Here is a 26,273-nt window from a genome sequence, read left to right as displayed (position 1 = left end):
TCTCACTTTCCCCCATAGGCTCACTGTCTCCAGAGCCCTGTTCTCTCCAGGCTGGACTATTGTAACAGCCTCTTCCTCAACCTCCCTTCTGCCCTGCGACCTCTCCAACTCATCCAGAACAGAACTGAAAGACTTATCCTTGGCCTCAAGCCCAGGGACAGCATCTCTTTGGTGCCGAAATCCTTTCAATGGCTCCCCGTGGCTGCAAGGATCAAATTCAAAACCCTCTGCATTGTTCACAATGCTTTCTGGGGCCTGGGACCTACCTACCTACCTGCAATGCTGCCTACCTAAAAATTGTCCCTCACAAGCCCTCCGGTCATCTACCTCCAACCTTCTGCGAGTGAGCAGGTTCTCCAAGCAGAGATTTGGAGGGAGGTCCTTATCCTCAGCAGGTGCCTCCCTCTGGAATAGCCTCTGTGCCGCTCCTCAACTTGAGCCGGATCTCATTAAATTCCAGAAACTCAAGACCTTCCTCTTCTCCTCTTCCTTCACTCTCCCTCTACTCTCCTAACCTAGTTCTCGGTTCTTTCCCTCTCTCCCTCCTCTTCCTTACAGCATGCTGACTGGCCGCCGGGTGTACGTCAGAGTCTCACAGGTCCCCGGCACCCCCGTCAGTCCTCTCTTGCACTTGCCTCTGGGCCCTACACCCCAGACACACTCACTGCACTTGAGAAGTGGCTCTCTCTGCACTTACCCCAGTCTCAACCGACCGGGTGAACTTGAACAACCTCCTCTCTGTGACCCTCTGTGCACTTGGACGATCCTTACGCAACGCGCCATAAGATATAGTTTGTTCTCCTTTGCCTTCACCCCTTAATTGCACTGTTAAAACTGCAGAATCGCTGTCGGGCCTATTTGCTGTATCCCAAACAGTTAAATGTATTTTTTATGCACTTACTCTGCCTGTGCAGACTACTATAATCTCAGAATTCCAAGGGCTCTGATCGACTGTTATGTCCCCATGTTCCCACCCTCCTTGAGCGCTTTGAAACACTTGCCTGTGTATAGGCGCTATATAAACAAACAATATCATACCATCCCAAGACAGAGGGAATGACTCCTTTCCTGTGGCTTCTTTAATATCACTCCTGGTTTGATACCAGGAGAATTATTCCCTTCGCCTGGTATAGCTTGATACAGTTCAACACAAGGCCAGCGGGGAATGACTCCTGTAGGGGAGGAATGGCCACGAGGCCCCCCTCACCTACAGCTCCCTCCCCAGGTGAGGGCCATGGCTCGTTGGGCGCACCCTCATGCCACCCGGGCCCAGGTGAAGGGGGGTTCACCCGCCGACGACATTGCCCACACGCACCCCGTCTTTGCATTTACCAAAAATTGAGTCAGGCCTAGACGCCATCTTGCCCAGCAAACATGGTGTGAGTTCAGCACACTGTAACGAGGCCCCCACCTTTGGAGGGCCTTTCATGCATCTCTGCCGCCTCAGCAGCCCTGGCAGATCCGTTGTAAGCGCGTTCCCATGAGAAAGTCGGAGATGAGCTAAACCCGAGATGCCAACACGGCAACATTATATTAGTAACAATGTGATATTGCACCCCGTATGACCCGGACCGCAAGGCCGGGGTAACGGGGAAAAAGCTGAAGCATCACTATCTGAAGAAGGTGGAAAATAATTCAAGTATTGGTATTAATGAACTGCCTCTGTTTAAAATATGAATAAACCATAAAAATGTAACGTTATATGATATCCCTCCAGGTCTGGACTAATGCTGCTATAACCACGGAGAAAGATGTTGACTAAACGTGTAACCTCTATTTTGTAAAAGTGTTTTTCAATAGTATGTAGAAACTTGAACTCATATATGTTTTTGAATCACCCAAAGCGGCGAGCATCAATCTCTGTAGGCCATAACCTAGATATCCCTCGTATAACGTCTAATGTACATACAATACGCACACAATGTAGTGAATATAATGTTAGGTAATGAAAAGGTACTGGAACCGACTGTATTAAAGAAATGTGTAACGAAATTGAAATATATATGTGTGTCTAAATAACGTCAAAATAAGGCAGAACAGTATAGAACTTCTGCATTCACTGATCAGCAACGCACGAGGAAAATACCTTTGTGGATATATGCAAGGCCATTCCCTCTCCCACCCCACCAAGCTTGCCAGATAAAAAAGCTAAGACTTGTGCCGCGCTCCCTCACCTCCCCCAACCAAGCTGGCGTTACTTCAGAGAGTCAGAGGCCCCGGCGCCGCAACCAAGGCCACAGCCCGCTACCTGTGTTATTTACAGCACGGTAATAAACCCACGGTTGAACCCACTGATCTACCAGCACCCTCTCATAAATCCCACGAACCCCCCAAGAATCCTGACCCCGTGTAAGGACGACCCCCATCATTGAGACAAGACACAGAGACCCATCTATATAATAACTTCTAACGCAGCAGACAGACATGTATCATTCGGCCCAGGCCCCAGAGCCCCGTCCCGCGACCTAAAATACCGGTCAATAGGACACAGGTAAATCTCACCCCAACCGACGACCACCAGACCTCTCACAAGGTGCATTCCTCATGTGTTGTGTTTATTTTTATAAGATAAGATGCTGAAGCAATTTATCAAAGAACTTAAATGTCATTTTCTGAATAACTGCAGTGTGCATGGCCTAGGGCAAATGAGACAGGAAAGGTATTCGTCATTGTCACAGGCTGCCCCAGCGCATCAACACCGCACGGATGACCTCAAGCCGGCCTGCCAGGCCCAACCCAACCCACGAGGCTGACCAGTGACGTCGTCCCGCCAGGACCAACCCCGCTGCAGCAACACCTATAGTTAGTCGATGCCACCCAATCCCAATTGACCTGTGCCCCCTATAGTGTTTAGGTGCTGATGACGTTTCTTGTATTAGAAATACGCCTGTCTTTGCTATTGTCAGGCAGAGCGCTCTCGTAGGTTGCAGAGTTCTTTGCATGCCTTATCCTTGGATAAAATCCCACTTACGCTCACCCGCACTCTGTCTTGGTCTTATTCCCACTACGGGAGAGTCCCTTATTGTCTCTCATTGCGGGGAGGATCGTGCTGAATTGGGGGCGCTTCCCTTCAGTGGTGACCCCGATAGCGTGATATCTCCAAATTATTTTTCCTAACTCCTTCTTAAACGACCCCCTTGTGGCACGAGAATCTCCGGTTGAGAAGGGATACGCACGGTGAACCGTCTCCGGGAGGCCGCCCGCCAACGGCGACCGGCACAATAAGAAGTGCGCACTCAATGAGAAAGGGTACGGGATCCCGATTGGAAAAAAATCCCCTTTGAGTGCCGCTCGCCGGAGCCAGGGGCTGACCGTTGAGTTACCGGTAACGCCGCCTGGACGGACCCAGTTTCGGAGAGTATCGGTTCAAGACGGGCACGTGAGTACCGAGTGCGAGTGATCGTCAAGGGGAGAAGAAGGGGAATTGGGAATAAAAGAACGGGGATAGGTAGAGGAGAAGAATATCGGGGGTCTACTATAGACGGGTCTTGAAACTTTCTCTATTATTTCTTTGCATATGGCCATTAGGAGTAAGAAATAAGTGACGTGGTAGAAGTGACGGAAACCTAGCTCCGAAAGGGGGTGGAAGGCGGCGCCGCATAGTGCTATCTAAACTAGTACTGGGAATATATGAAGAAGTGAGAAATAAGTTATTGGTGTCTAGCAAAAGGAGACACCGGGAATATTTTTAGTGATTGTGCTCTCTCTCTCTATTTCTTTTTTTCCATTTCCACGGGGCAGGGGGGGGAAAATGAGAAGGGTATAAAGTAGTTAGAACATCTTAAAAAGTGGGGACTCAGTAGTGGCACGTACAGACGTGAACATAGTAACCTTAGCAGGGAAACAGGGACAGCTGGCCAGGGAGGAAAGGGAGGAAAAAGACAAAAGTGTGAGTGGAAAGTATTGTGAAGGGTGCGCGCACCGTACGAGTGTTGGAGACGAACGGGTGGCCGCGAGGTGGTGTCAGAGAGTGTGGCCATAACCATTACTTGATCAATTGCAAGTGAGATTACATAAGAGTGCCTGGGAATGGGAAGGAGATGAGATATGGTGAGTGAGAAAAGATTTGTACAGTGAATAACAGTGGGTGATAATTTTGAGAGGTCCGCTCTTGTCTGTGCCGTAAAGGTATACATACGCATATCTACACCTAATCAAAAGCAACGAAGGCAAACGCGGTAGCGCTAGCGATTTAGAGGATGGGGGCTGAAACTCCCTTGTCACACATTTGTAAGAGCTTGCCGGGATATGCTGAACGCATAAATAAATATCATGATCAATGGTTAACAGAATTGAAAGGGGAGGGGTTGCCCCAGATTTGGCCAGAAGGAGGGTCTTTTGACAAAAGCGTTCTTGATATGGTATGTACATGTATTCGCCTCAAGTATAAGGGGAAACAATGGCAGAATAGGAAGGAGATATTAGATCTCTGGAGATTGTTTGAGGAAGTACCCCACCCAAAGCTCCAACACCATATATTGATTTACCTTCCACCACAGATAATCCACTGATGATCCCGCGGGAGGAAAAGGAACAGCTAAGTACAGAACAACCGGTGGAGGTGATTAAGTTGTACCCAATATTACCTAAACCAGCCCCTGCAGCAGGATATAGCGACCCGATTTATGTGCCTCCCCCTTCGACCAGCACACCACAAAGACCAACTGCACCCCCACCATACGAAAACACCAGAGAGCGCGCCCAGGGAGGCACACAGAGGGTGGACATAGAGAAGTTAACGAGTGACTTAGAGTCGAGGCTTACAGTGGCAAGAGATGAACTCTCAAGAATAAAAGATATATGTGAACGCACAACATGCGCCCCCACACAATCTGGACGCACATCTAGAGCGTCGAGCGAAAGTAGACAAATTGAGGAGGGATGGAAAAAGGGGGAAATACTGTTCAGAATTGAGGAAGAACCGACCAGGATAATAGAAGTGGGGGCAGCAGAAGGAAGCATTGGTGACGTCTCGCGAGAGAGAGGGATCAGAGAGGATTTGTTATGTGATGTCAGAGGAGGGGGGGATGAGAGTGATAGATTGAGCATGGCAATAGGAGGAGAAGGCGAGGAACTAGATGGTGCATGTTCACTGGGGACTATAGAAGATGAATGGATGGGACGACTAAGAAATAGGGTGGGGAAGATGGCGTCATTAGAGTCAGCAGTGACTAAGGAAAAGGAAGCTGCAACGGCAAAAGGGAAATTACAACTCCCATTACTCCACAGGGGGGGCGGGAGGCCAAACTATATACCGTGGGCTCAGATGGACAAGGCTAATTTAATGAAATTACTACCACAGCTGTCGGGAGGGGCAAGCAAGTGGATATATGCATTTGAGAAACATACCGCTGGTATACCGCTGGCAGTAGGCGATGTGAAAAGCCTACTAGTGTCCGCAGTAGGGGATCAGGCAGACAGAGTATGGGCTAAAGCGGGTTTTCCAGCTGTAACTTTAGAGTGTGATCGCCATGATGGGGCTTCTTTTAACACCGTGCGAGCAAGGATGTGGGACGCACTGCGGGAAACCTTCCCAGATACCCCTGATTTGCAGTCAGTAATGCAATGTACCATGAATGACGGGGAGGACGCTATGGATTACATTCTCCGGGTGCAGGAGATGTGGAGAGCGGAAACGGGTACGCCCTGGCACCAATCCACGTCTCTATTTTACTTCATTATTAAGAGAGGGCTCCCAAAGGAAGTGCAAAAGGCACTAGATAAAATAGCAGGTGTCGAGGCAAAAGGCTGGCCGGAGATCCAAAGCATAATAGTACACCATTGTAAACGGATCAAAGAAAGAGAGAGGGAAGTAGCACAGAAAAGGTTGGCGGACGAGGCGAAGTTGGTGCAATCAAAATTGGTGAAGGTCGCAGCCGCGGTAGCGGGACTCCCACTCATACGGGAGGGAGAGGAAGGAGAGGAGGGGCAAATAGCAATACAAGGAAGAATAGCAGCGAATTGGGCAGGACAAGGGCAACGACAGTGGACAGAGCAGGAGCAGAACGGAGGTCAAACGTGGCAAGAGTGGGCCCCAAGAGGAGGAAGAGGTGGGTACAGGGGTCGAAGAGGAGGACAAGGGTATGGAGGAATGGGAGGAAATGGGTGGCAGGGTCCCAGAGGTCCACAGGGGAGCTGTTGGAATTGTGGGAGATGGGGGCATTACTCAAGAGAATGTAGGAGCAGACAAAACAACGGTTTCCAAGAGATAGAACAGTACGGACACCCCCATCCAGGAAGCCCCTACGGCCTCCCCATGGGACAATACCAGCAACCAGACCATGTAGTACCAAGGAGTAACGCACAACTGCACAGACATCAGTACCGAACACAAACCAGCCCACAGAATAATGACAATGTGCACTACACGCCTGGTAACACTTTCGCCACAGTAGCTAATGGGGCACCCGCCCCCGCACCTTACAGTGGAGTGTCAGTGGTTTCGGGGAACATTTTTGATCAAGGGGGGGCAATGAGACACCCCGCATAGGACAGCCCACAGAGAGCACTTGCGTGTCCAGTACTGTCTACGACCCACAATGCATCAGAGGAACCATTGATAGGTGCGCAGATAGGAGACAAGCAATTCATATTCATGGTGGATTCGGGAGCGGAGAAATCATGCATTAGAGAGGGCCGGTTCCCGTTATCTAATAGAACGTTAGAGACGCAGGGGTTCTCTGGGGCTGTAATTGAAGTTCCTTACACAGAGGTATTGGATGTGACAGTGGGGGGTAAAACAGTGAAAGCACCCTTACTGTACTATGAAAACTCTCCCATCAACTTACTAGGGAGAGATCTCTTGAGCAAACTAAACATGACAATATCATTCACAGGGAGCGGTATCGTATGTTCAACGCCAGGCATATGCCCCCTCCGTATATTAGCAGTAATACACGGCCACACAATCATGAAAGAGATCAGAGGGGTACCGAGAAATGAGGAGATGTTTGTCGAAGGTATGAGAACATTGGCTCTCATAGTACCAGAACTAAAAAGGGTGGAGTGGAGGATCCCAGCAGAATTCCTTTTTCGTCCCATAGCAAGCCCTGACACTGCTCTTGGGACAGTACTATCGTTGGATTTGCATGCAATACATGTATCAACAAACAGAATATGTGTGATTGGTATTGACATGGAAGGGTGTGAGTGGCGGACAGTATTGTGTACAAATGCAAATATCCCGCTGAGAGAGCTCTCTGACGAGGAGCTATTTTCTGACACTGAGGGAGATGGTGAAGTAGTGATGGAACTGGCAATGCCCTGCGACATTGTAGTTACAGCCAGACAAACTAAGGTTGAACTAATGGCGGTAGTAGGAGCACCGCACACATTTTTTGATGAGGACATGAGTTCAGTACCCACTAACTTATGGACTAATGGCCCCCACGATGTAGGGTTGCTGCATGAAGTTCAGCCTGTGGTGATAAAAGTAAAACAGGGAGCAATACTACCCCGGGTGAAACAATATCCACTGTCGCGAGAAGCAGAAGAAGGGATCAGAGAGACAATAGAAGCACTGCTAGCACAGGGTATAATCGTGCCCTCAAACTCCCCATGCAACACATGCATTTACCCAATCAAAAAAGCGAAGGGGGGTTCGTGGAGGATGATACAAGATTTACGCCCACTGAACGATGTGGTAATGAAGGAGTTCCCTTTAGTCCCGAACCCGGCGACAATACTGTGCAACATTCCAAAAGTAGCATCACACTTCACAGTAATTGACTTAAAAAATGCATTTTTCTCGATTCCCTTAGCGGAAGAGAGCAGGTACTTGACAGCATTTACATTGGGAGGAAGGAGGTTCGAACATTGCAGACTACCACAAGGATATTGCGAGAGCCCAAGCATATTTAACAGGGTACTACATGAAGATCTGGGGAATTTGTCTGTAGAAAGCACAGTGATTCAGTATGTTGATGATTTATTGGTTTGTGCACAGGCGGAGGAAGAGTGCCGACAGGACTCAATAACACTTTTGACTTTATTGGCCAATAAAGGATACAAGGTGGACAAGGGGAAGTTACAGTACTGTCTGACAGAGGTCCTATACTTGGGTCAGCTGATATCAAAGGATGGCAAGCGAATTATACCAGACAGGGCACAGGCGATTAGAACAATTGGAGAACCCAAAACAGTAAAAGAGATGCAGAAATTTCTGGGTATGTGTAACTATTGCCGAGCATGGATATTGGACTATGCGGCGTACACAAGGCCCTTGTTACAGGCACTGAAAGAAGCACAACAAGAACACAAACACATAGAATGGACAGAGGAGATGAACACAGCATTTAACTCACTAAAAGAGCTGATATCAAGCGCTCCAGTACTAGCAAATCCAGATTATGGGCGTGAATTTTTCTTATTTTCACATTGCAAAGGAACACTGATGACAGCAGTATTGACGCAGAAAACATCTTTAGGGCACAAACCACTTGCTTACTATAGCGGCACCCTAGACGCAGTAATGCAAGGTCATTTCGCGTGCGAGCAATCCCTAGCTGCAGCCGCGTTCGCAATTGAAAAAAGCGCCACGATAGTGATGGGCTGCCCGGTGACACTGTTTGTGGAACACTCACTTTTTGCAATATTAGAGCGAACAAAGAGCACATTGACAACACAACGCGCCACAGCATATGAGATAATACTGTCCAGCGCTAACATCCATATAGTAAGGTGTAAAACAGTGAACCCAGCCACATTCATCACAGAGGCATGCACCGTAGAGGACATGCAAAACCACAACTGCGCCACGTACACAGGTGACGAAAGTAAGGATCCAGTGATTTTTGAAAATGCCCTGACCGAGGGTGAGGTGTATTTTGTAGACGGGTCAGCATCAATAGACATGGAGACAGGAGAAAAGCATGTGGGTATGGCAGTGGTACGATTAGAGGAAGATGAATATGAGATACTAGTACAACACCGCCTCCCATCACACTATTCAGCGCAAGCAGCAGAACTAATAGCGCTAATAGAAGCATTGCATGCCGCCAAGGGGTGCGCAGTGACCATATATACAGACTCAGCATACATGACAACAACAGTTCACGGTGGGTTGGCCCGGTGGGGGCGAAGGGGGTTTCGGCGAGCAGACGGAACGCCAGTCCAGCATGCAGAATTATTGAAAGAACTGATTGAGGCCCTGCAAGACCCCACGGCAGTGGCCATCGTAAAATGTCAAGCTCATACCGCAAATACAGATTTTATATCTTTGGGGAACGCGGCAGCAGACGCCGCTGCCAAAGCAGCTTCATATTTACAGAAAGGTGAAATAGGAGAGTACATGTTGCACCACGCAGCAAGCCAAGAGGTCCCCACAGGATACAACATGATGTCCACACAGGAGATAATAGAGCTGCAAGAGGGAGCTAGTGCAGAGGAAAAATTGCTGTGGACTAAGAGAGGATGCAGCAAATCGCCGACTGATTTATTGTGGCGACAAGAGAGTTCAGGAAAAGTGGTGATGCCAATTACGCTGTTAGAAATAGCATTTCAACAACTACACTTTCCCGCACACAACACGAAGAAACACATAATGGCAGAGATACAAGAAGATTGGTTTGCACCGTGCCTCCAGGAACACGTCACAAGGTTAGCCCTAGAATGCACGACATGTCAAATTTACAACTCAGGTATGACCTTGCGTACACTAAGGGGTACGATACCAAAACCAAGTGGCCCATTCAGAGAGCTCCACATTGATTATGTAGACATGGGAGAAAGGTGTAATGGGGCTCGATACATGATTGTGGTTGTATGTCCATTTTCGAGGTGGGTGGAGGCAGGCCCATGTGCCCGCCCTGACGCGAAGGGCGCCGCGAAGTTCCTAGTGCGGGAAGTGTTTCCGCGCTGGGGAATTTGCGACGTTATTCGCTCAGATAACGGGACGCATTTTGTTAATGAATTATTTAAAGAAGTGACTACATTATTGGGAATAAAGCACAAATTATGTTCGATTTATCATCCTCAAAGTAATGGCGTCGTGGAAAAGATAAATGGCCTGTTAAAAAGCAGATTATCAAAACTTTGTTTTTCCCTTAAAAAGACTTGGATGTACTGCCTGCCTTTGGCCTTGTTTGAACTACGAAACCAGCCAAGTAAGGATCACCATTTGTCCCCGCACGAGATCGTCACGGGAAGAAGAATGCATACAGCGCATTCGCCTCTCCGTGAGCGTTCTGATGCACACAGAAGCGCAGCTATATTGGGGGAGGAGTTCACAGAATATCTGCGAAAACTGACACGGGCAGCGCGCGTAATTGCAAAGCAACTAGCCCCCCCCTCTACAAGAGAGGAGGGGAACGCAACTGAACCAGACAAATTGCCTGAAAAACCACTACAACTAATGCCTGGTGACCTTATATATGTCAGAAGTTTTGTGCGGAGGTGGAATGCACCACGTTTCCATGGCCCCTATGAGGTAGTGTTTTGCACACCTACAGCAGTAAAGGTGAAGGGCCTGCGATATTGGGTGCATTTGACAGACGTACGTAAAGCTTACAGCGCTGCGGAAAGTGAGGTGCAGGACGAGGCACAGGCAACAGCGGACGATGAAGTTGTGCGGAATGAATGATTGGAATTTTTTGTGCTTTATGAGATGAACAGTGAGCACAATTAGCGCGCAACAAATGTCCTGGACTAAAACATTTACATATGTATATGTAAATTTTCTTTTTATTACAATTTTTGAAAGTTTTGCGTGGGGTTCTTTTTTCCCCTCCTGCGCTCTTTGAGATATTTTTATTATTGTTGTTTTTAAAATGTCATGTTTCTTATTATTTATATATATATAGTAAGGTACGAATAATGATGATTGAAAGGCTACCTTGTCTGTCAACACACCCCCTCCCTCACCCAACCCTATATTTTATCACCGAAACGTTATAACGTGGAAAGGCTTACATGTTTGTATTTAATGAACTCTTGTGTCTCAAACAGGATTTATCATGGCATCGAATGGGCAGCCTGCAACTAATAGATATGTTAGATTTAGAGAAATGTTAGTGGCTAGATTAACATATTCATTTGAATGTGGTTTATCAATGTGTGCTATCGTATTTTTCATCTCAATGTTTTGTCTAGTATTACACTGGATTATAGCGTTCATCTCTACCGAGATGAACGAGGGGGGAGGGGGGAACAACACCACCCTTGCCCCTGGAACGAAAACAATTCCGACTGTAGGTATCAAAGAAGGTGATTTCTTGATCTGGGATGGATCACACTTTGTGTGGGGATACTATACTACACCACCCACTGCTGTCCTCTCACAATCGAGAACCAAAAATGTAAATAATGACACAATGTCCCAACCTGGAACATACAACAACCACACGATCCCTCCCGCCCCAATTTCAAACAACGATCTCTTGTTTATTAAGGAGGATGGAAAAGTGATTATGATGACAGAACACAAGACCCTATATGAAGAATTAGAAAAGGGGGGTGGGAGGGAGGAAGGGGGGCCTGGTTCTTCACCTACTATAACGAGAAGGTACAGAAGAAGGGAGAAAAGTAGGCGGAGAAGAGAGACTGGTGGGAAAGGGTATGATGAGTATTATGGACTAGGGTTAGACAAAATGGAAGACCCACGACACCCACACCAAGCAAATAAATGGTATGCAGATATGAGCACAACAGCCAAACAAACAACCAATGAGAGCTGTTATGTCTGCTCACTTATCCCCCATGCATCAGGCACACCTAAAGTATTGTTGCCACGAGAATTGCCCATTGTGGATGCCCAATGTCTCCTTCATCTCACGCTGTGTAGAATAAAGAACACTTTCCAAGCACACGATGTCTCTTTCAGAATGCTACAGAACAACAAAACGTGCTATTCGCAAGCGTCTGGAGTGATCTGTCTTAAAGAACCTTTCTTTGCAATACAAGGGACACTGTTTTCCGAAAACAAATGGAAAGACGAAGAAGTGCTGTGCAAGGCAGAAGCACTGAAAGGTGTCCAACCAGACAAGTTGCGGTGGATGGAAAGAACGTGCTTGCCAACATGGAAAGAACACATCCCTAAACTAACATGGGTAACAGCGATGGAGAAACCCTTCAAGCTACAAAGTGAAATACAAAACGAACTATGTTTCAAGGGAGAAGGAAAAATGGCAATGGGAACGAACAAGAACTGTAACAAAACTCTCACCATCCCAGATATGAAAAAAGGGACAGCAGCACTAATGGACACCTACTGGGTATGCGGAAACAAGGCGTACCTGCATCTTCCCCAATCATGGAGTGGTAGCTGCTCAATGGCCACTTTGCACTCAACACTAATGGTGATTCCAGAAAGCCATATTGACAGAAGTAACATGATGAAAGAAGGCTTGAACCAGAATGCAGCTTCTCCAACTACACAAGCGCACCTTTATGTCCTGTCCTCCGGAGGGAAGGGAGAAGAGCTCTCAAGGAACAAGCGAGCCTCGAACTACATATCACAAGCATCATCTGATTTATTGGCACAGATCCCAGACAGGTATCGCCTGTTCAGCTCCGTGGAAACATTCTTTGCTTCGTTAGTATCAAGTGTCCAAGCAAGAGCAAATGCAAAATGGCTCCAGATCACACGGTGGGAACTGATCCAGTTGGCCAATGACACTGAAGAAGGGTTTAACATAATAAAGGTGGAACTACGAGCTCTGCGATTAATGACCATGCAGAACAGGTATGTTCTAGACCTGTTAACAGCAATCGATGGAGGTGTTTGCCGAAAAATAGGAAGTGCGTGCTGCACGTTCGTACCTTCCGAAGATGCAGAAAATGGGTCCCTGTCCCACGTTATTGAAGCAGTACATAACCTGGGCGAGAAGATGAAAATGGAAGGTGGAGCTGAGGATAGCTCGTGGTTCGACAATATCTTCTCTTGGGTTCCCTCATGGCTTGGAGTGACAATGAAGTTCCTGATACCAATAGTGGTGATCATCCTTGTGATGTTCTGCCTGTGCCAGGTGGGCCTCCGATGTTGTGCTAATGCAGTTCCTAACGGTGCAATGATGATGGTGACAATGGGCAACTCCGGTGGTACAATTAAAGCAACACAAGAAGTACATGTGCAGACAGGAGCAGACAACACCCCCAGGTACCAGTTAGTGCCTATGTGCCGTGATAAGTACATAGTAGATAAACTATGGCACACCACTATCAAAGAACCACGAGACGTAGAACTGGAATGGTATGAGGAGGTCTGGGTAGATCTGGAAGAAACTGGCGACTGTATATATTTAACATGTACACCAGACGAGTATGCTAGGAGAGGTGAGAGTTTAAGGGGAGTGTGCAGAGCATGGATGCCTATAAAAGGAACCCCTGCATGGGATGGTGCAGTGTTAGAGGAACAAGAATGTAGAAGATTGGAAGAGCTAAAGAAATTCGTTACTTTAAGTAACGAAAGGGGGGAAATGTAGGGGAGGAATGGCCACGAGGCCCCCCTCACCTACAGCTCCCTCCCCAGGTGAGGGCCATGGCTCGTTGGGCGCACCCTCATGCCACCCGGGCCCAGGTGAAGGGGGGTTCACCCGCCGACGACATTGCCCACACGCACCCCGTCTTTGCATTTACCAAAAATTGAGTCAGGCCTAGACGCCATCTTGCCCAGCAAACATGGTGTGAGTTCAGCACACTGTAACGAGGCCCCCACCTTTGGAGGGCCTTTCATGCATCTCTGCCGCCTCAGCAGCCCTGGCAGATCCGTTGTAAGCGCGTTCCCATGAGAAAGTCGGAGATGAGCTAAACCCGAGATGCCAACACGGCAACATTATATTAGTAACAATGTGATATTGCACCCCGTATGACCCGGACCGCAAGGCCGGGGTAACGGGGAAAAAGCTGAAGCATCACTATCTGAAGAAGGTGGAAAATAATTCAAGTATTGGTATTAATGAACTGCCTCTGTTTAAAATATGAATAAACCATAAAAATGTAACGTTATATGATATCCCTCCAGGTCTGGACTAATGCTGCTATAACCACGGAGAAAGATGTTGACTAAACGTGTAACCTCTATTTTGTAAAAGTGTTTTTCAATAGTATGTAGAAACTTGAACTCATATATGTTTTTGAATCACCCAAAGCGGCGAGCATCAATCTCTGTAGGCCATAACCTAGATATCCCTCGTATAACGTCTAATGTACATACAATACGCACACAATGTAGTGAATATAATGTTAGGTAATGAAAAGGTACTGGAACCGACTGTATTAAAGAAATGTGTAACGAAATTGAAATATATATGTGTGTCTAAATAACGTCAAAATAAGGCAGAACAGTATAGAACTTCTGCATTCACTGATCAGCAACGCACGAGGAAAATACCTTTGTGGATATATGCAAGGCCATTCCCTCTCCCACCCCACCAAGCTTGCCAGATAAAAAAGCTAAGACTTGTGCCGCGCTCCCTCACCTCCCCCAACCAAGCTGGCGTTACTTCAGAGAGTCAGAGGCCCCGGCGCCGCAACCAAGGCCACAGCCCGCTACCTGTGTTATTTACAGCACGGTAATAAACCCACGGTTGAACCCACTGATCTACCAGCACCCTCTCATAAATCCCACGAACCCCCCAAGAATCCTGACCCCGTGTAAGGACGACCCCCATCATTGAGACAAGACACAGAGACCCATCTATATAATAACTTCTAACGCAGCAGACAGACATGTATCATTCGGCCCAGGCCCCAGAGCCCCGTCCCGCGACCTAAAATACCGGTCAATAGGACACAGGTAAATCTCACCCCAACCGACGACCACCAGACCTCTCACAAGGTGCATTCCTCATGTGTTGTGTTTATTTTTATAAGATAAGATGCTGAAGCAATTTATCAAAGAACTTAAATGTCATTTTCTGAATAACTGCAGTGTGCATGGCCTAGGGCAAATGAGACAGGAAAGGTATTCGTCATTGTCACAGGCTGCCCCAGCGCATCAACACCGCACGGATGACCTCAAGCCGGCCTGCCAGGCCCAACCCAACCCACGAGGCTGACCAGTGACGTCGTCCCGCCAGGACCAACCCCGCTGCAGCAACACCTATAGTTAGTCGATGCCACCCAATCCCAATTGACCTGTGCCCCCTATAGTGTTTAGGTGCTGATGACGTTTCTTGTATTAGAAATACGCCTGTCTTTGCTATTGTCAGGCAGAGCGCTCTCGTAGGTTGCAGAGTTCTTTGCATGCCTTATCCTTGGATAAAATCCCACTTACGCTCACCCGCACTCTGTCTTGGTCTTATTCCCACTACGGGAGAGTCCCTTATTGTCTCTCATTGCGGGGAGGATCGTGCTGAATTGGGGGCGCTTCCCTTCACTCCCTTCCCATAGAGTCTATCAAAAATCCTGATTTGGTACCAGGAGAATTACGCCTTTCTCCTGGGATTCCTAGATATACTCATTTCTCCCTGCTTTCAGTTTTGATGCACACTTTGCCACTCTGAACTATTGTTAGGAAAGTCCCAAGTCTTTTTGGGGTCCCAGACTCTTCTCCGCTGGTCAGTAGTTTTCTCTTTCCCATTGTGACAAGGAAGACTTCCTCGCATGCCTTCAGCATCTACTATTGGGTCCCAGATCCTTCTCTGATACATGAGAGGGTTCCCGAGCCTTTGCTAGTTGTCAGTGGGTTTCGGTCTGCCACTGACGCAAGGAGGATTGTGCTGGAAGGACTGAATCTGGCTAGGCCCAATAACTATTTCAGCCTCACTGGACCAACTGAAAACTGTTCGGGCAGCTCTCCCGCCCGCCCACATGTCTGCTCCAGGTCTTCCATACCTCGACGTACCTCTGGCCTGTAGGTACGTCAGCGGGGTTTCCTGAGACCGGAATATGCTTTGTCAGCTCTTCGGGCTTCTCTCCATGTCGGGATGCACAACATAGCATCTCCCTGAACAGCTCAGATTTCTTCCTTTTCTCGGTCGTGAGCTTGGGTCTGCACCAACAGACCCCAACAAAGAACGCCCACAGCTGCTCACCAGCATTCTTCAGGTCCCTTTCCTGCTGGACCGCCAGCAGGACTCTATTCTGCCGTGCTGGAGATTGCCTGCACCTGCATCCTCTCACGGCTGAGATCGACTCTGCAGCCAGGCTTGCCTTCTCTGAATGTCCTTTGTTGCTCTTTATACTTTGTATCCAGTTCCTCGCACGTGGTTTAAAAGAGTGATTTAACTCTGATGATGGCTGGATCATCCTGCATCCGCGGGGCCACCTCGTACTAGTATAAAATGTTTCAATGATCTTCATGTCTCCCGAGATCTGCCTCATCCTAGTACAGTTATGTTCTAGGTAACAGTAATACCTAGGTTTGCCTTCAATGTAGTTGCTCTGAATATTGGTGAGAGTTAAGGAAAGTCAGGGAGTGACAACATTCAGTGGGCTGTACCGGAGTTGATCGCCCTTGTCCCCACGGGGAGGTGGGGGGTGGAGTTCCTCCTCATAAAGTCCTCCCACATTAAACCACTCATAGGGGGCCTATTGCGTAGTGGCTGCACATCCCTAGCCTTATGGGACAGGGTGCCCCCCCTTGGGGAGAAGTGACGACACCATGTGACAGTCACAAACGCCACACCTAACAAGTGCTTCTTCAAATGGCCAATACAGATTGGAGATCCAAAGAGGAGTGTGATTTGGGTTCTCAGAAGAATCCAACTGGAAGGCAAAACAGCTAGCCTCTGGTAAGAAACACAAAACACATCTTTCCATAATACAATGCCTTCTCCCAACAAGGATGACGTTAAAGAACCAACATTCTTTGAATAGATCTACTAATCTCCTGTGAAGCAAAACACTTTCTCCAAATCACGCAATGTTTTTTAATATTCAAGAAACTGATTTGCAAGAATGTAAATCATTTCTACTCTGTAATTTGCTGAAACAATATTTGATGTTCTTGACGAATGTAATGATTCACATCAGAGAAGTGTACGAACTTTGTCAAAATGCTGCAACAGTTTTCCTCCTACATAGGAGTGGAGCACAATCGTAAAGTAGCAGAATAGCAATGGAATATGTAACTTACCGCTCAATTTAAAACGGTGTGTAAAATGATTTTTGGCAGACATGTGCTGAAGACACTCGTCCCTGAGATTGAAAAGCAGGAAACAATTTGGGCAGGCAAAACATTGGATAACTTGTGGTTGAGGGTTCTTTGAATGCTCATCATTGTAACGATCGGTTTTCTCATTCTGGAAAGTAAAGAAAACAAAAAGGTAAATCTTACCCTTTTAGAACATTTTGCACCACAGAAAGTTCTTTTCTGAGTGAAGACTTTTTCGAATCTCCCACTAATAATTGGGTTTAAAAAAAGGATAGGTTTACTTACCTCTAAAACTAGTTCTTCCCAATCATCACTATTTCACACAACAGTAAAAGGTGCTTGAAAGCATTATTTCTTAGGACCTCTGCGAGGCTCCTCAAAGAAATGCATCGCTACCAAATACAAAGCAAGACATGGTAGCTTTGTATGACGGTATTGTGTACTGTATAGCAATTCTATCGACCACCTGACCACTCAAACAATGCATTGATGATCCTTAATGTGAGATCTCTATTGAATACAATCAGTAAACCTGCAATGTTACAGACTTGGAACTCTTAAGCAATTGCTTATTTTATGTACTTTTTATTTGTATATTTACTTCCATTAAAACTTGTGTAAATGTACCTTTTGTACAGCAATTTTTTTTTTTAACAAAATTTGCAAAAAAGGTTGCACAAAACTTGACGCATATTATGATTTTCCAAATGTCTTCTGTTCAGGTAAACTCCTGTCACAGTGTAAAAATGTACTCAGACATACAATTTTTTTTTTTTATTATGTATTTATTTTTAAAAAAAAGTTTTATTTTTTTTTTTAAAGAGAAGTGACCACAACCCGTTTTTACTCAAACTAAGTGAAGTCCCCAAAAGGTCATTCTGTAAAGGCAACATGATCCGTTTAAAAAAGGCCCTAAATGGATCCACTGATTCCTTTGCCTCAAAACTCGCAGAACAAGAGATGGCGGGCAGTTTATTGAGAAGGAACAGGGCTGAACGACAAACCATTTTTAATACATTTTTCTAAATAGTATTCTTATTTTTAGGATGTGTCCTTTCTTCATATACATGGAAACATTCATGCAAGAAACCAATCATTCACGAGAACCAACCAGTCCAGAAGACAGTTGTGACATTGAAGCACAAGGTTTACTACTGGCTCCCATCAAACTCGTCTGGTGTGTGTCCTCTTGATGTATTGTAAAGCACAGCCATTTCACCAACGGCACCCATTCCTATCTGAAATGGATCTTTTTTCCCTTCAAGTCTAGGGACCTCAGGCATCAATCATGTGAAGCAACCGAGTCATAATCACGATAAAATACTGAAACCAGTTTGTTTCCTAGTTGCCCATTAGCTTTGTCTAATGAACAAATAGTTTGCATTTCTACTTGAAGTAGATACTTGGGAAAGGTAAACCTCTAATCTTTAGACAAACCTTTTGTGCCCGTCCCCAAACTCACACAGACAATTAGGAAGTAACATCTATATCTGTGATAAAGCAGACACTGTGCAAATGGTTCATTGGCGAGTCCGCTTTCCCACAAGTGATCATTCTTTTATTAGCCTCTTCTAGGGTGGCAGTAAAGTGCTAAAAGTGGTTTCGGATTACATGCATATAGCTCTTTGTACACCATTTTATAAGTTCCACCCAATTTTACCAACTTCACATTCCAAACAGACAAAAAGGTTATGCAAAAAATTCTTGCAAGAAATGGCATACATTAATAAACTTCTTTAGGTTGGTGGGGAGAGGGCCATTGAGAAACCTGTGGGAAGAAAGACCATTGCCAACTAAACGTAGTGGGTTAATTTGTTTGTACAACGGATACCTCCCCTCCACAGAATCTCTTGAAAAGCTCCCAAAGCAGTAAAGTATACAAAATGGTAGGATAACGAAGCAATGAACCTTTACACTACATTGATATGATTGATATGACAAGGTGACTTTCTTGAACTTTTGCCTGCAATATTTCTTCAGATGCTGGTGGTCTAAATAGGTTTCAAAGCATGCACATCTCACATATCAATCTTTCCAAGGTTACTTTTTATTTATTGTATTTGGTTTAAATTAAACCTTTACAAACACAAAACATACCAAAACAGAAAACAGAGACAATACAGTAAACGTACAAATAAATCAAACCAAACATAACAGATCTATTTACATTAATTTAGAAATACAACAGTTTGCACGTTCCAAATTTAAATGAATTATCAAAATGTACATACACCTCAAAAAACAATTAAAAGCTTTCCATAAAATACCTTGGATTTCAATAAAAGTCAGATATTAAATTGCAGGTAAAGTGCTTATAGAGAGTAATTATAATTGAGAAAACACCAAGAATTACTGGGCACCGAAATATTGCTCCAAATTTAGACCTGATCAAGCTAAGCCTTCATGTACATTGAGTATTCAGGCAACGCATCCATATATTCGGATCACAGAGTCCCAATCTAAAATTCAGAAATGTTTCCATATACTTAATCCTTGGTGAATTTAAAGCAACATAATCAAGCACAAAGTGTTTTGTCGTTTCCAGGGTGCCATTACAGAAGCTACACATAATTTCATCCTCAGTAATTAGGCTTCTCCCGAGTAAGACTTCCTTAGTAGGAAGCAGGTTCTGTAGCCTTAATAATATACCCCTATGAAGTCGATTCGGGAATTGATCAAATAGTTGACATAACTTTCCTCAACATTTATGCTCATGTGATAAATGGCTCAGGGATGATTATGAGTGAAGCAAGTCAGTTGTTTGGACCCAATCTAAATCAAATAAAAGTCTTTTGACTTTAGTTGGATTATTAACTAGGGTACCCTGTTCAGAGACAATTTTCAGTAAAATTGCTTTGCACCTCCTTCCAAACTGTATTAGGTATTGAGAAGTCACTACCGAGATATTTTTTTAAGTTAATCACCGCATCAAGGGTTTCATAAAGCGAGCAGGAAATCAATGAAACCAGTTTTGAGTCAAGCGATAACATCCGCCACTCAACCCTAGCCGATAATGATGCAACCCCAAGGTCAAACCGAATAGCTGCTAGCGTTACAGCATTTGGTATGGCTAAGATTTTCCTCCACAGCTTGCCCTCAATCCTGTCCAATAGTTTAAATACTGGATCATTATAGAGTTCAAGGCCATATATCACTTTTTGGACAACTTTCCCTTCCTAAAACAAAAGTTTCAGAGAAAATCTGCCAAATTTCCGATCAACTTTTACAATTTGGGACTGTAGATTAAGTGCCTTTTGCTGGAGTATTTCAGCTATATGTCTTATGCCTGCATGCGCACCAAGATGATATCCCAGTTATACCATGCTGGTAGAATTTTGTATCTTTACACCTTCACGACGAATTACTGTTTGACTTTTCTTTGAAAATGCCATAATCTTGGTCTTTTTCGGATTAATAATGAGACCATTCTCTCTGGCATACCCGGCAAAGGCCTTCAGTAGTCTATATATGCAGACCCTTGATTGATCAAAGATCAAAAAATCGTCGGCATATGCCAACCACAAGATCTCACCGTGTCCAAGGTGCAATTAAACCCTTTCCATCCCGAGAATCTGCAACATCTGAGACATACTGATTAAAGAGCAAGGGGGCTAAGACACATCCCTGCCTCAGGCCCCGGTACAAGCGTATTCTCTTAGAAAGGTCACCAAGTTGATTAAATCGTATTTGGATTACACAGTTTTCATAGGTACCATTCCACAGCCGCAGGAGACCTAGGGGCATACCCCAGTTAGATAGTTTTGACCATAAGCGGTTCCTGTCTACACAGTCAAAAGCAGCAGATATATTGACAGACCATATACCTGCACACCTTGGGATTTGACCATGCAGCTTCTTCAATACTTTAAACAACAAGTCCATTTAAGCTAGTGGAATGTACCTTTCAGGACCCGTCTGTAGTTTACTTAACGGGTGAGCAGGAGATGCCCAAGCTTCCAAATGGGTCAAGGGAAAGGCGGAGAAGATTTTACAATCCGCATCAAAGATATCAGACAGTAATTTTGGTTCAGACCTGCTTCCACATTTGAAGATGGGGACAACATGCGCTGTACTCCATGAAGATGGTAAGTCACCGGAGTCAATAACACTCCCAAACTGTAGATGCAGCAGATTTGACCAATTAGTGTTATTAGTTAAGCCATTAGGTCCAGGGGGCTGCAATTTTTTACATCTTTTGATTAAGGTTCAGATGGTCTCATATATACAATTCAGGGTACCACATATAATTAAAAGGCCCAAAGCAAAGGGCATTGTCAGCACTAGTTTTCATTGTAATTATTCCTAACAGATTTTTAAAAAGGTTCACCCAATCAGACTCCGGTATATGATTTAGTTGACTAACAAAATTAGCATCCTGCGAGTTAATTAGTGACCAGAATTCACCCACTCTGCGATTTATCAGTAACACAAGCATATAATCGGGTCTTGTTGTAATAACTTTGCTTTAATTGATTTACAAAAATTCTTATATTTTTCTTTATTTTTTTTCAAGCAAATTCTAACGGTAGCATCATCACTAAGGTCATCCACTTTCCTAATATCCCTCCTCATAATGGTTTTTGCTGTTGCTAGATCTTCATTATAGCGATGTGGGGGTCTAGATGATGTAGTCGGTTTAAACCCCGGGTGAAGTCCTACCCCCATTTACCAAATCATGTTTGAAACTCTGGGTCGCATTAGCATTGAAATTCCTTACTTTCCATTCCAAAATTGAAGAATTCATCATAATTCGAAGATTAAGGTTTAATGTATTAATATTTGGGTTTGACCAACGAATCGCATTACCTGCAGAATTTGTTCTTATATTCAACTAATTGGTGTAGTTTCTAGTTAACTACAGTGTATCAAATTTTACCGTAAGAATAGCATGGCCACTCCAGTCATTTTTTTACAGTGAACGATGAACAACAATTGGTCAGACTATCATCCATAAAGATGTGATCTAACACACAGGAACTATTCCCTCTAAAACACGTATGTATTACGGTCACATTCTGGTGGCTGGATGTTTTACCCACCAGGGGCTTCAGCCCAAGCCTAAGTGCCAAGCACCAGCCTCTAACCGCTTTGCTCTTAAAATTCAACAAAACCATGTCTGAAGAGGAATCCCAGAGCTCCCTGTCCAAATCCCGAAAGTGACAATTTGCATTAAAATCTCCCACAATGATAACTCTAAGCCGGATATTTAGTTGACCACTCAGTTATACGGTCACATACCGTATTTAAAAAACAATTAAATTCAGCAATTACCCTGTGCCAATAGATATTACTAATCAGAATATGCAGTGGAGAGTCTGGAGTGCAGAGTGCCAACCCCATTGCACCAAACGTTAGATCTTTAAGAATAGTTGCACTCAAACCCAGGGCTATATCTACTGCAATAATTAATCCCCGAGAAGCCCTCCCACCCTTACTAGGCTTTGCCATTTGAGTGAGGACTTGGTAACCATCTAGTACTGGAGCATTAATTATTATTAGTTTCCTGTAGGCAGATAACATTGCCTTTCTAAGAATAGCCATGGGTGCAGGATTAGAAAAAAAGATGTTAATTACCGCAAGTGCTCCAGGATTTAAGGCAAAGGGCTAGTTCTCTAGTCTCCATAGCCGGGGCTCTCTTGGAGTTATGGCACTGGTTTCCTCCAGAGTGTTGACGTCACTGCAGCCCAGTCAATATTCCCCTCCCCCCCCCCCCATCTGCTTGTACATCCACCCCTACTCATTCTTCCATCTTCATCCCTGGATTGACAAACCACTATTCAAAGCCCTTCCTTAGGTCAGAGAGCTCCCCTCTATTGGCCAAAAGGGGCAAATCTCAATTCCCAAAGGCTTGTAAACGGGATCTTGGGAGAGTACAAGCTCTTTCACCAGTGAAGAGTGAAAGTAGATAATACTGTTGTCGGTGGAATTCTTATCTGGAAAGGCCACCCTGTCAACATCAGTTGAACAGAGAAGACCCAAGGCTGGGATTTAGCTTAAAATATTGGTTCTATTTAGACAAACCTGATAATTCGGGACCAAGACAATTGACATTTTAAGAGGGAACATCATTTTTTCCGCCCAGGGTTCAAAAATTCTCCCACCATTGTTCCCAGTAGGCTTTCCCAATTCCTGATCATAACCCCTAGCATTTTGCAAAATACAATATGACTAATGTTGGATATCTTTATTTTTGAGGTGGGAATCCAGCGATGTATATTTCATTGGAACATGTAGACGTTCCAAAAGATTGCCAACCCCTGCTGCCAGTGATGAGCGATCATGCTAGCCATTCCCGAGGAGTACACTCTCCTCAGAATAGATTGCACTAAATCCCGAGGTGGAGGCCTGGCCATAGTTGCCAAAACCAGTCTATCTTTGAGACTCACCACGTCACCAAACTTGGACTCGTGCAAATCCCTCACTGCCAAGTTGACCATCTCCAACACCCAGACCCTGTCTATCCACCTCATTTACAAACCTCCTGGCCCTTTAGGCTCCTTTGAAGAAGACTTAACTAATATCTTATCCGACAATCTTAAAAATTCCTAACAATGCCTTTTCTTAGGAGGTCTCAACCTGGGCTTTAACGACCCATTAGACCACAACGCCTCGCATATCAACGACTCCATCGAGGAATTGGAGTTGACCCAAAAAGTAACAGGTGCGACCCACACTAAAGGAAGGACCCTTGATTGGATAGCAGAGCATAACTGCTAGACTTCCATTATTTCTAGAACACCACAACTCTGGTCCAACCACCACCTGATCTCCTCTTTAGATGCCACGCCTCTACTACCTGCCAAAAGCATAGCCCCTGCCATTCCTACCAGAAACAAAAGAAATATCACAGCCAAAAAACTCACTCCCCTGATTATACCCACCTTGAATTTGCTTCCTGACCACACGGATCCTTTCACTTTGGTAGAGGAATACAACAAAATGATGTTATCTTCCTTAGACGTCATAGCACCACTGAAAATCAGAAAGACCAAACCTAAAATACATGTGAATACCTGGTTCTCTCCCCACTTGAAAGCAATTAGATCTGAAAATAAACGCAAAAGTGAACAAATTTGGAGACAAGAACCCTCTGACACTAACAAAAACAACCTTAGTAAAATAGCCACCCTCTACAAAAAAGAAATTATCCTCGCCAAACAATCCTCATACAACCTGCGTATTACTCAAGCTAACTCAAGCACTAAAGAATTGTTCACAATCCTTAAAGAGATAGAAACGCCCATCCAAGCCCCGGATACCTGTCTCAAGGACAAAATATGGTGCACCAGCATCCAGAGTGCCCTAGCTAACAAGGCAACGACCATTCAAACTAAGATTAATAATAAAAAAGAAACTCTCCTCCTTGCGCCTACGCCTAACAAAACCTCTGCGCCTCTGCCCCAGCATACCCCGCTACCTCCCAATCAGCTCACACCCCACTTCAACTTCAAAAAAGTATCCATCCTAGAAGTTGAAAAAGTCATCCTTGCCCTCAAACCATCTGACTGCCACGGCGACCCTTGCCCAGCCCAAATCATAAAAGACGCTGCTCGCGACCTGTCCCCATTAATATCCAAACTCATAAATGCCTCCTCCTCCACCGTCACCATACCCAATAAACTGAAACAGTCCCGGGTTCTCCCACTACTTAAAAAACAAACACTTGACCTGTCCATACCCACAAACTATCTCCCTATCACCACAGTCCTGTTCCTGGTTAAAGATAAGGTGGAGTACCTTCAAATCCAACAATACTTGGAACGTAACCACCTCTTAGGAGTACGCCAGTCAGGCTTCAGACCACAACATGGAACTGAAACTGCCCTTATAGACCTTAAGGCACAAATAGACACGCTGAGAGAAGAAGCGATAGGATGGATCCAATCCTTCCTCGACAATAGTGTGTCTTTTCACCCATAGCAGCCGCTGACCCCATGCCCACCACCTGCGGCGTGTCCCCACCACCCTGTGGAACATTTTCACAAAGCCCCTTTTTGATGTTCTAGACAGCCTGGGTATCACCTAGACTAATTATGCCGATGATACCCAGATCCTCATCCCGTTGACGGGCGACTACAACAAGGATTTGGCCTTTGTGAACAGAGTGTACCTCATCATCCAGGCATGGATGGCTTCTCGTGGTCTATGCCTGAATGATGACAAAACAGAACTCATTCTCGGCACCCCTGCGAACCATAACAAACTAAGAAACAACTACTCCAACTTCATAATAGACAACAATAACATTACAGTAGCTAACGAGGTCAAACCCCTTGGATTCTACCTAGACTTTACGTTACCCTTTAAAAAAACAAGTCAACTCTATGGCCTCATCAACTGCTTACACGTGTAAGCTAATCAGAGCAGCCAAGCCATTCCTCTCCTACAACAACTGTATCACCCTAGCAAGGGCCCTTGTTTTATCCAAACTGGACTATTGTAATGCCTTATATGTAGGGAGTAACAAATACATCACCAATAAGATCCATATTTTACAAAATAATACCCTGGGAGCAGCCTTAAGTATTCCTAAGAAAGCCCACATTCTGACCTCAGAAGAGCCAATATCTGGCTTTCCATGAAAGACAAAATCCTCCTCGAAACAGCTTCCCTGACACACAAATGTCTCCACTATGCCGCCGCACAATACCTCATAGTCAGATTTACGAGACAACCCTCCAACCGTCCCACAAGAACTGCCAACGCTATCCTCCTAATGGTGCCCAGATTAAAACGTACGAAGACTGGTGGAAGCAGCTTCCCGGTCAAAGCAGCCCAATACTGGAACTCCCTCCCTCCGCCCCAGAGGGAAGACCTACCCTACCCACGCTTTAGGTCCAACCTCATCCATTGGATCAAGGGAAATGACCTCTGACCTCCCACTACATATACAATGTTAACTCCTATTCCTCTTGTACATACTGTATATATGGTCTACTGTGTTTTTGCCGTATTTGTAGCCTGCCTGTCTTATGCCTGTACAAACTGCCTTTTACAACTTATTCTATAAAATGTATGATCTTGTACAGCAACGTAACCTAAGCTGAACAACCCTCTTGATGCCTATTGCGCCCTGATACCCTCGGGTCTGGCGTGCATTACAAATATTAAAACAAACAAAGTTACTGGTAGATTTCTAAGACATTGATCGTCCATTGCCCCACAGCCAAGTTTGCCAACCCCTGCTACCAGTGATGGATATAGTGTTACTGGTGGATTTCTAAGGCATTGATCGTCTATT

At 45.2% G+C, this 26,273-nt stretch overlaps 1 protein-coding gene across 2 annotated transcripts in view; it reads right to left on the bottom strand.

Moving 5' to 3' along the window:
- Positions 1 to 26,273, bottom strand: part of ZNF451 (zinc finger protein 451) — a 1,463,718-nt gene that overhangs the window by 869,995 nt on the left and 567,450 nt on the right. For both annotated transcript variants that reach the window (XM_069606175.1, XM_069606176.1), the window contains exon 7: positions 17,015 to 17,180. In XM_069606175.1, coding sequence (XP_069462276.1) covers positions 17,015 to 17,180 — 166 coding nt within the window. The remainder of the gene's footprint in view (positions 1 to 17,014; positions 17,181 to 26,273) is intronic.

This window comes from Ambystoma mexicanum, chromosome 4p, assembly GCF_040938575.1.
Source record: "Ambystoma mexicanum isolate Mex_15411 chromosome 4p, UKY_AmexF1_1, whole genome shotgun sequence".
NCBI lineage: Eukaryota > Metazoa > Chordata > Amphibia > Caudata > Ambystomatidae > Ambystoma > Ambystoma mexicanum.
Note: the sequence above shows the minus strand (reverse complement) of the source record. Positions and strands in the feature narration are given on the sequence as shown.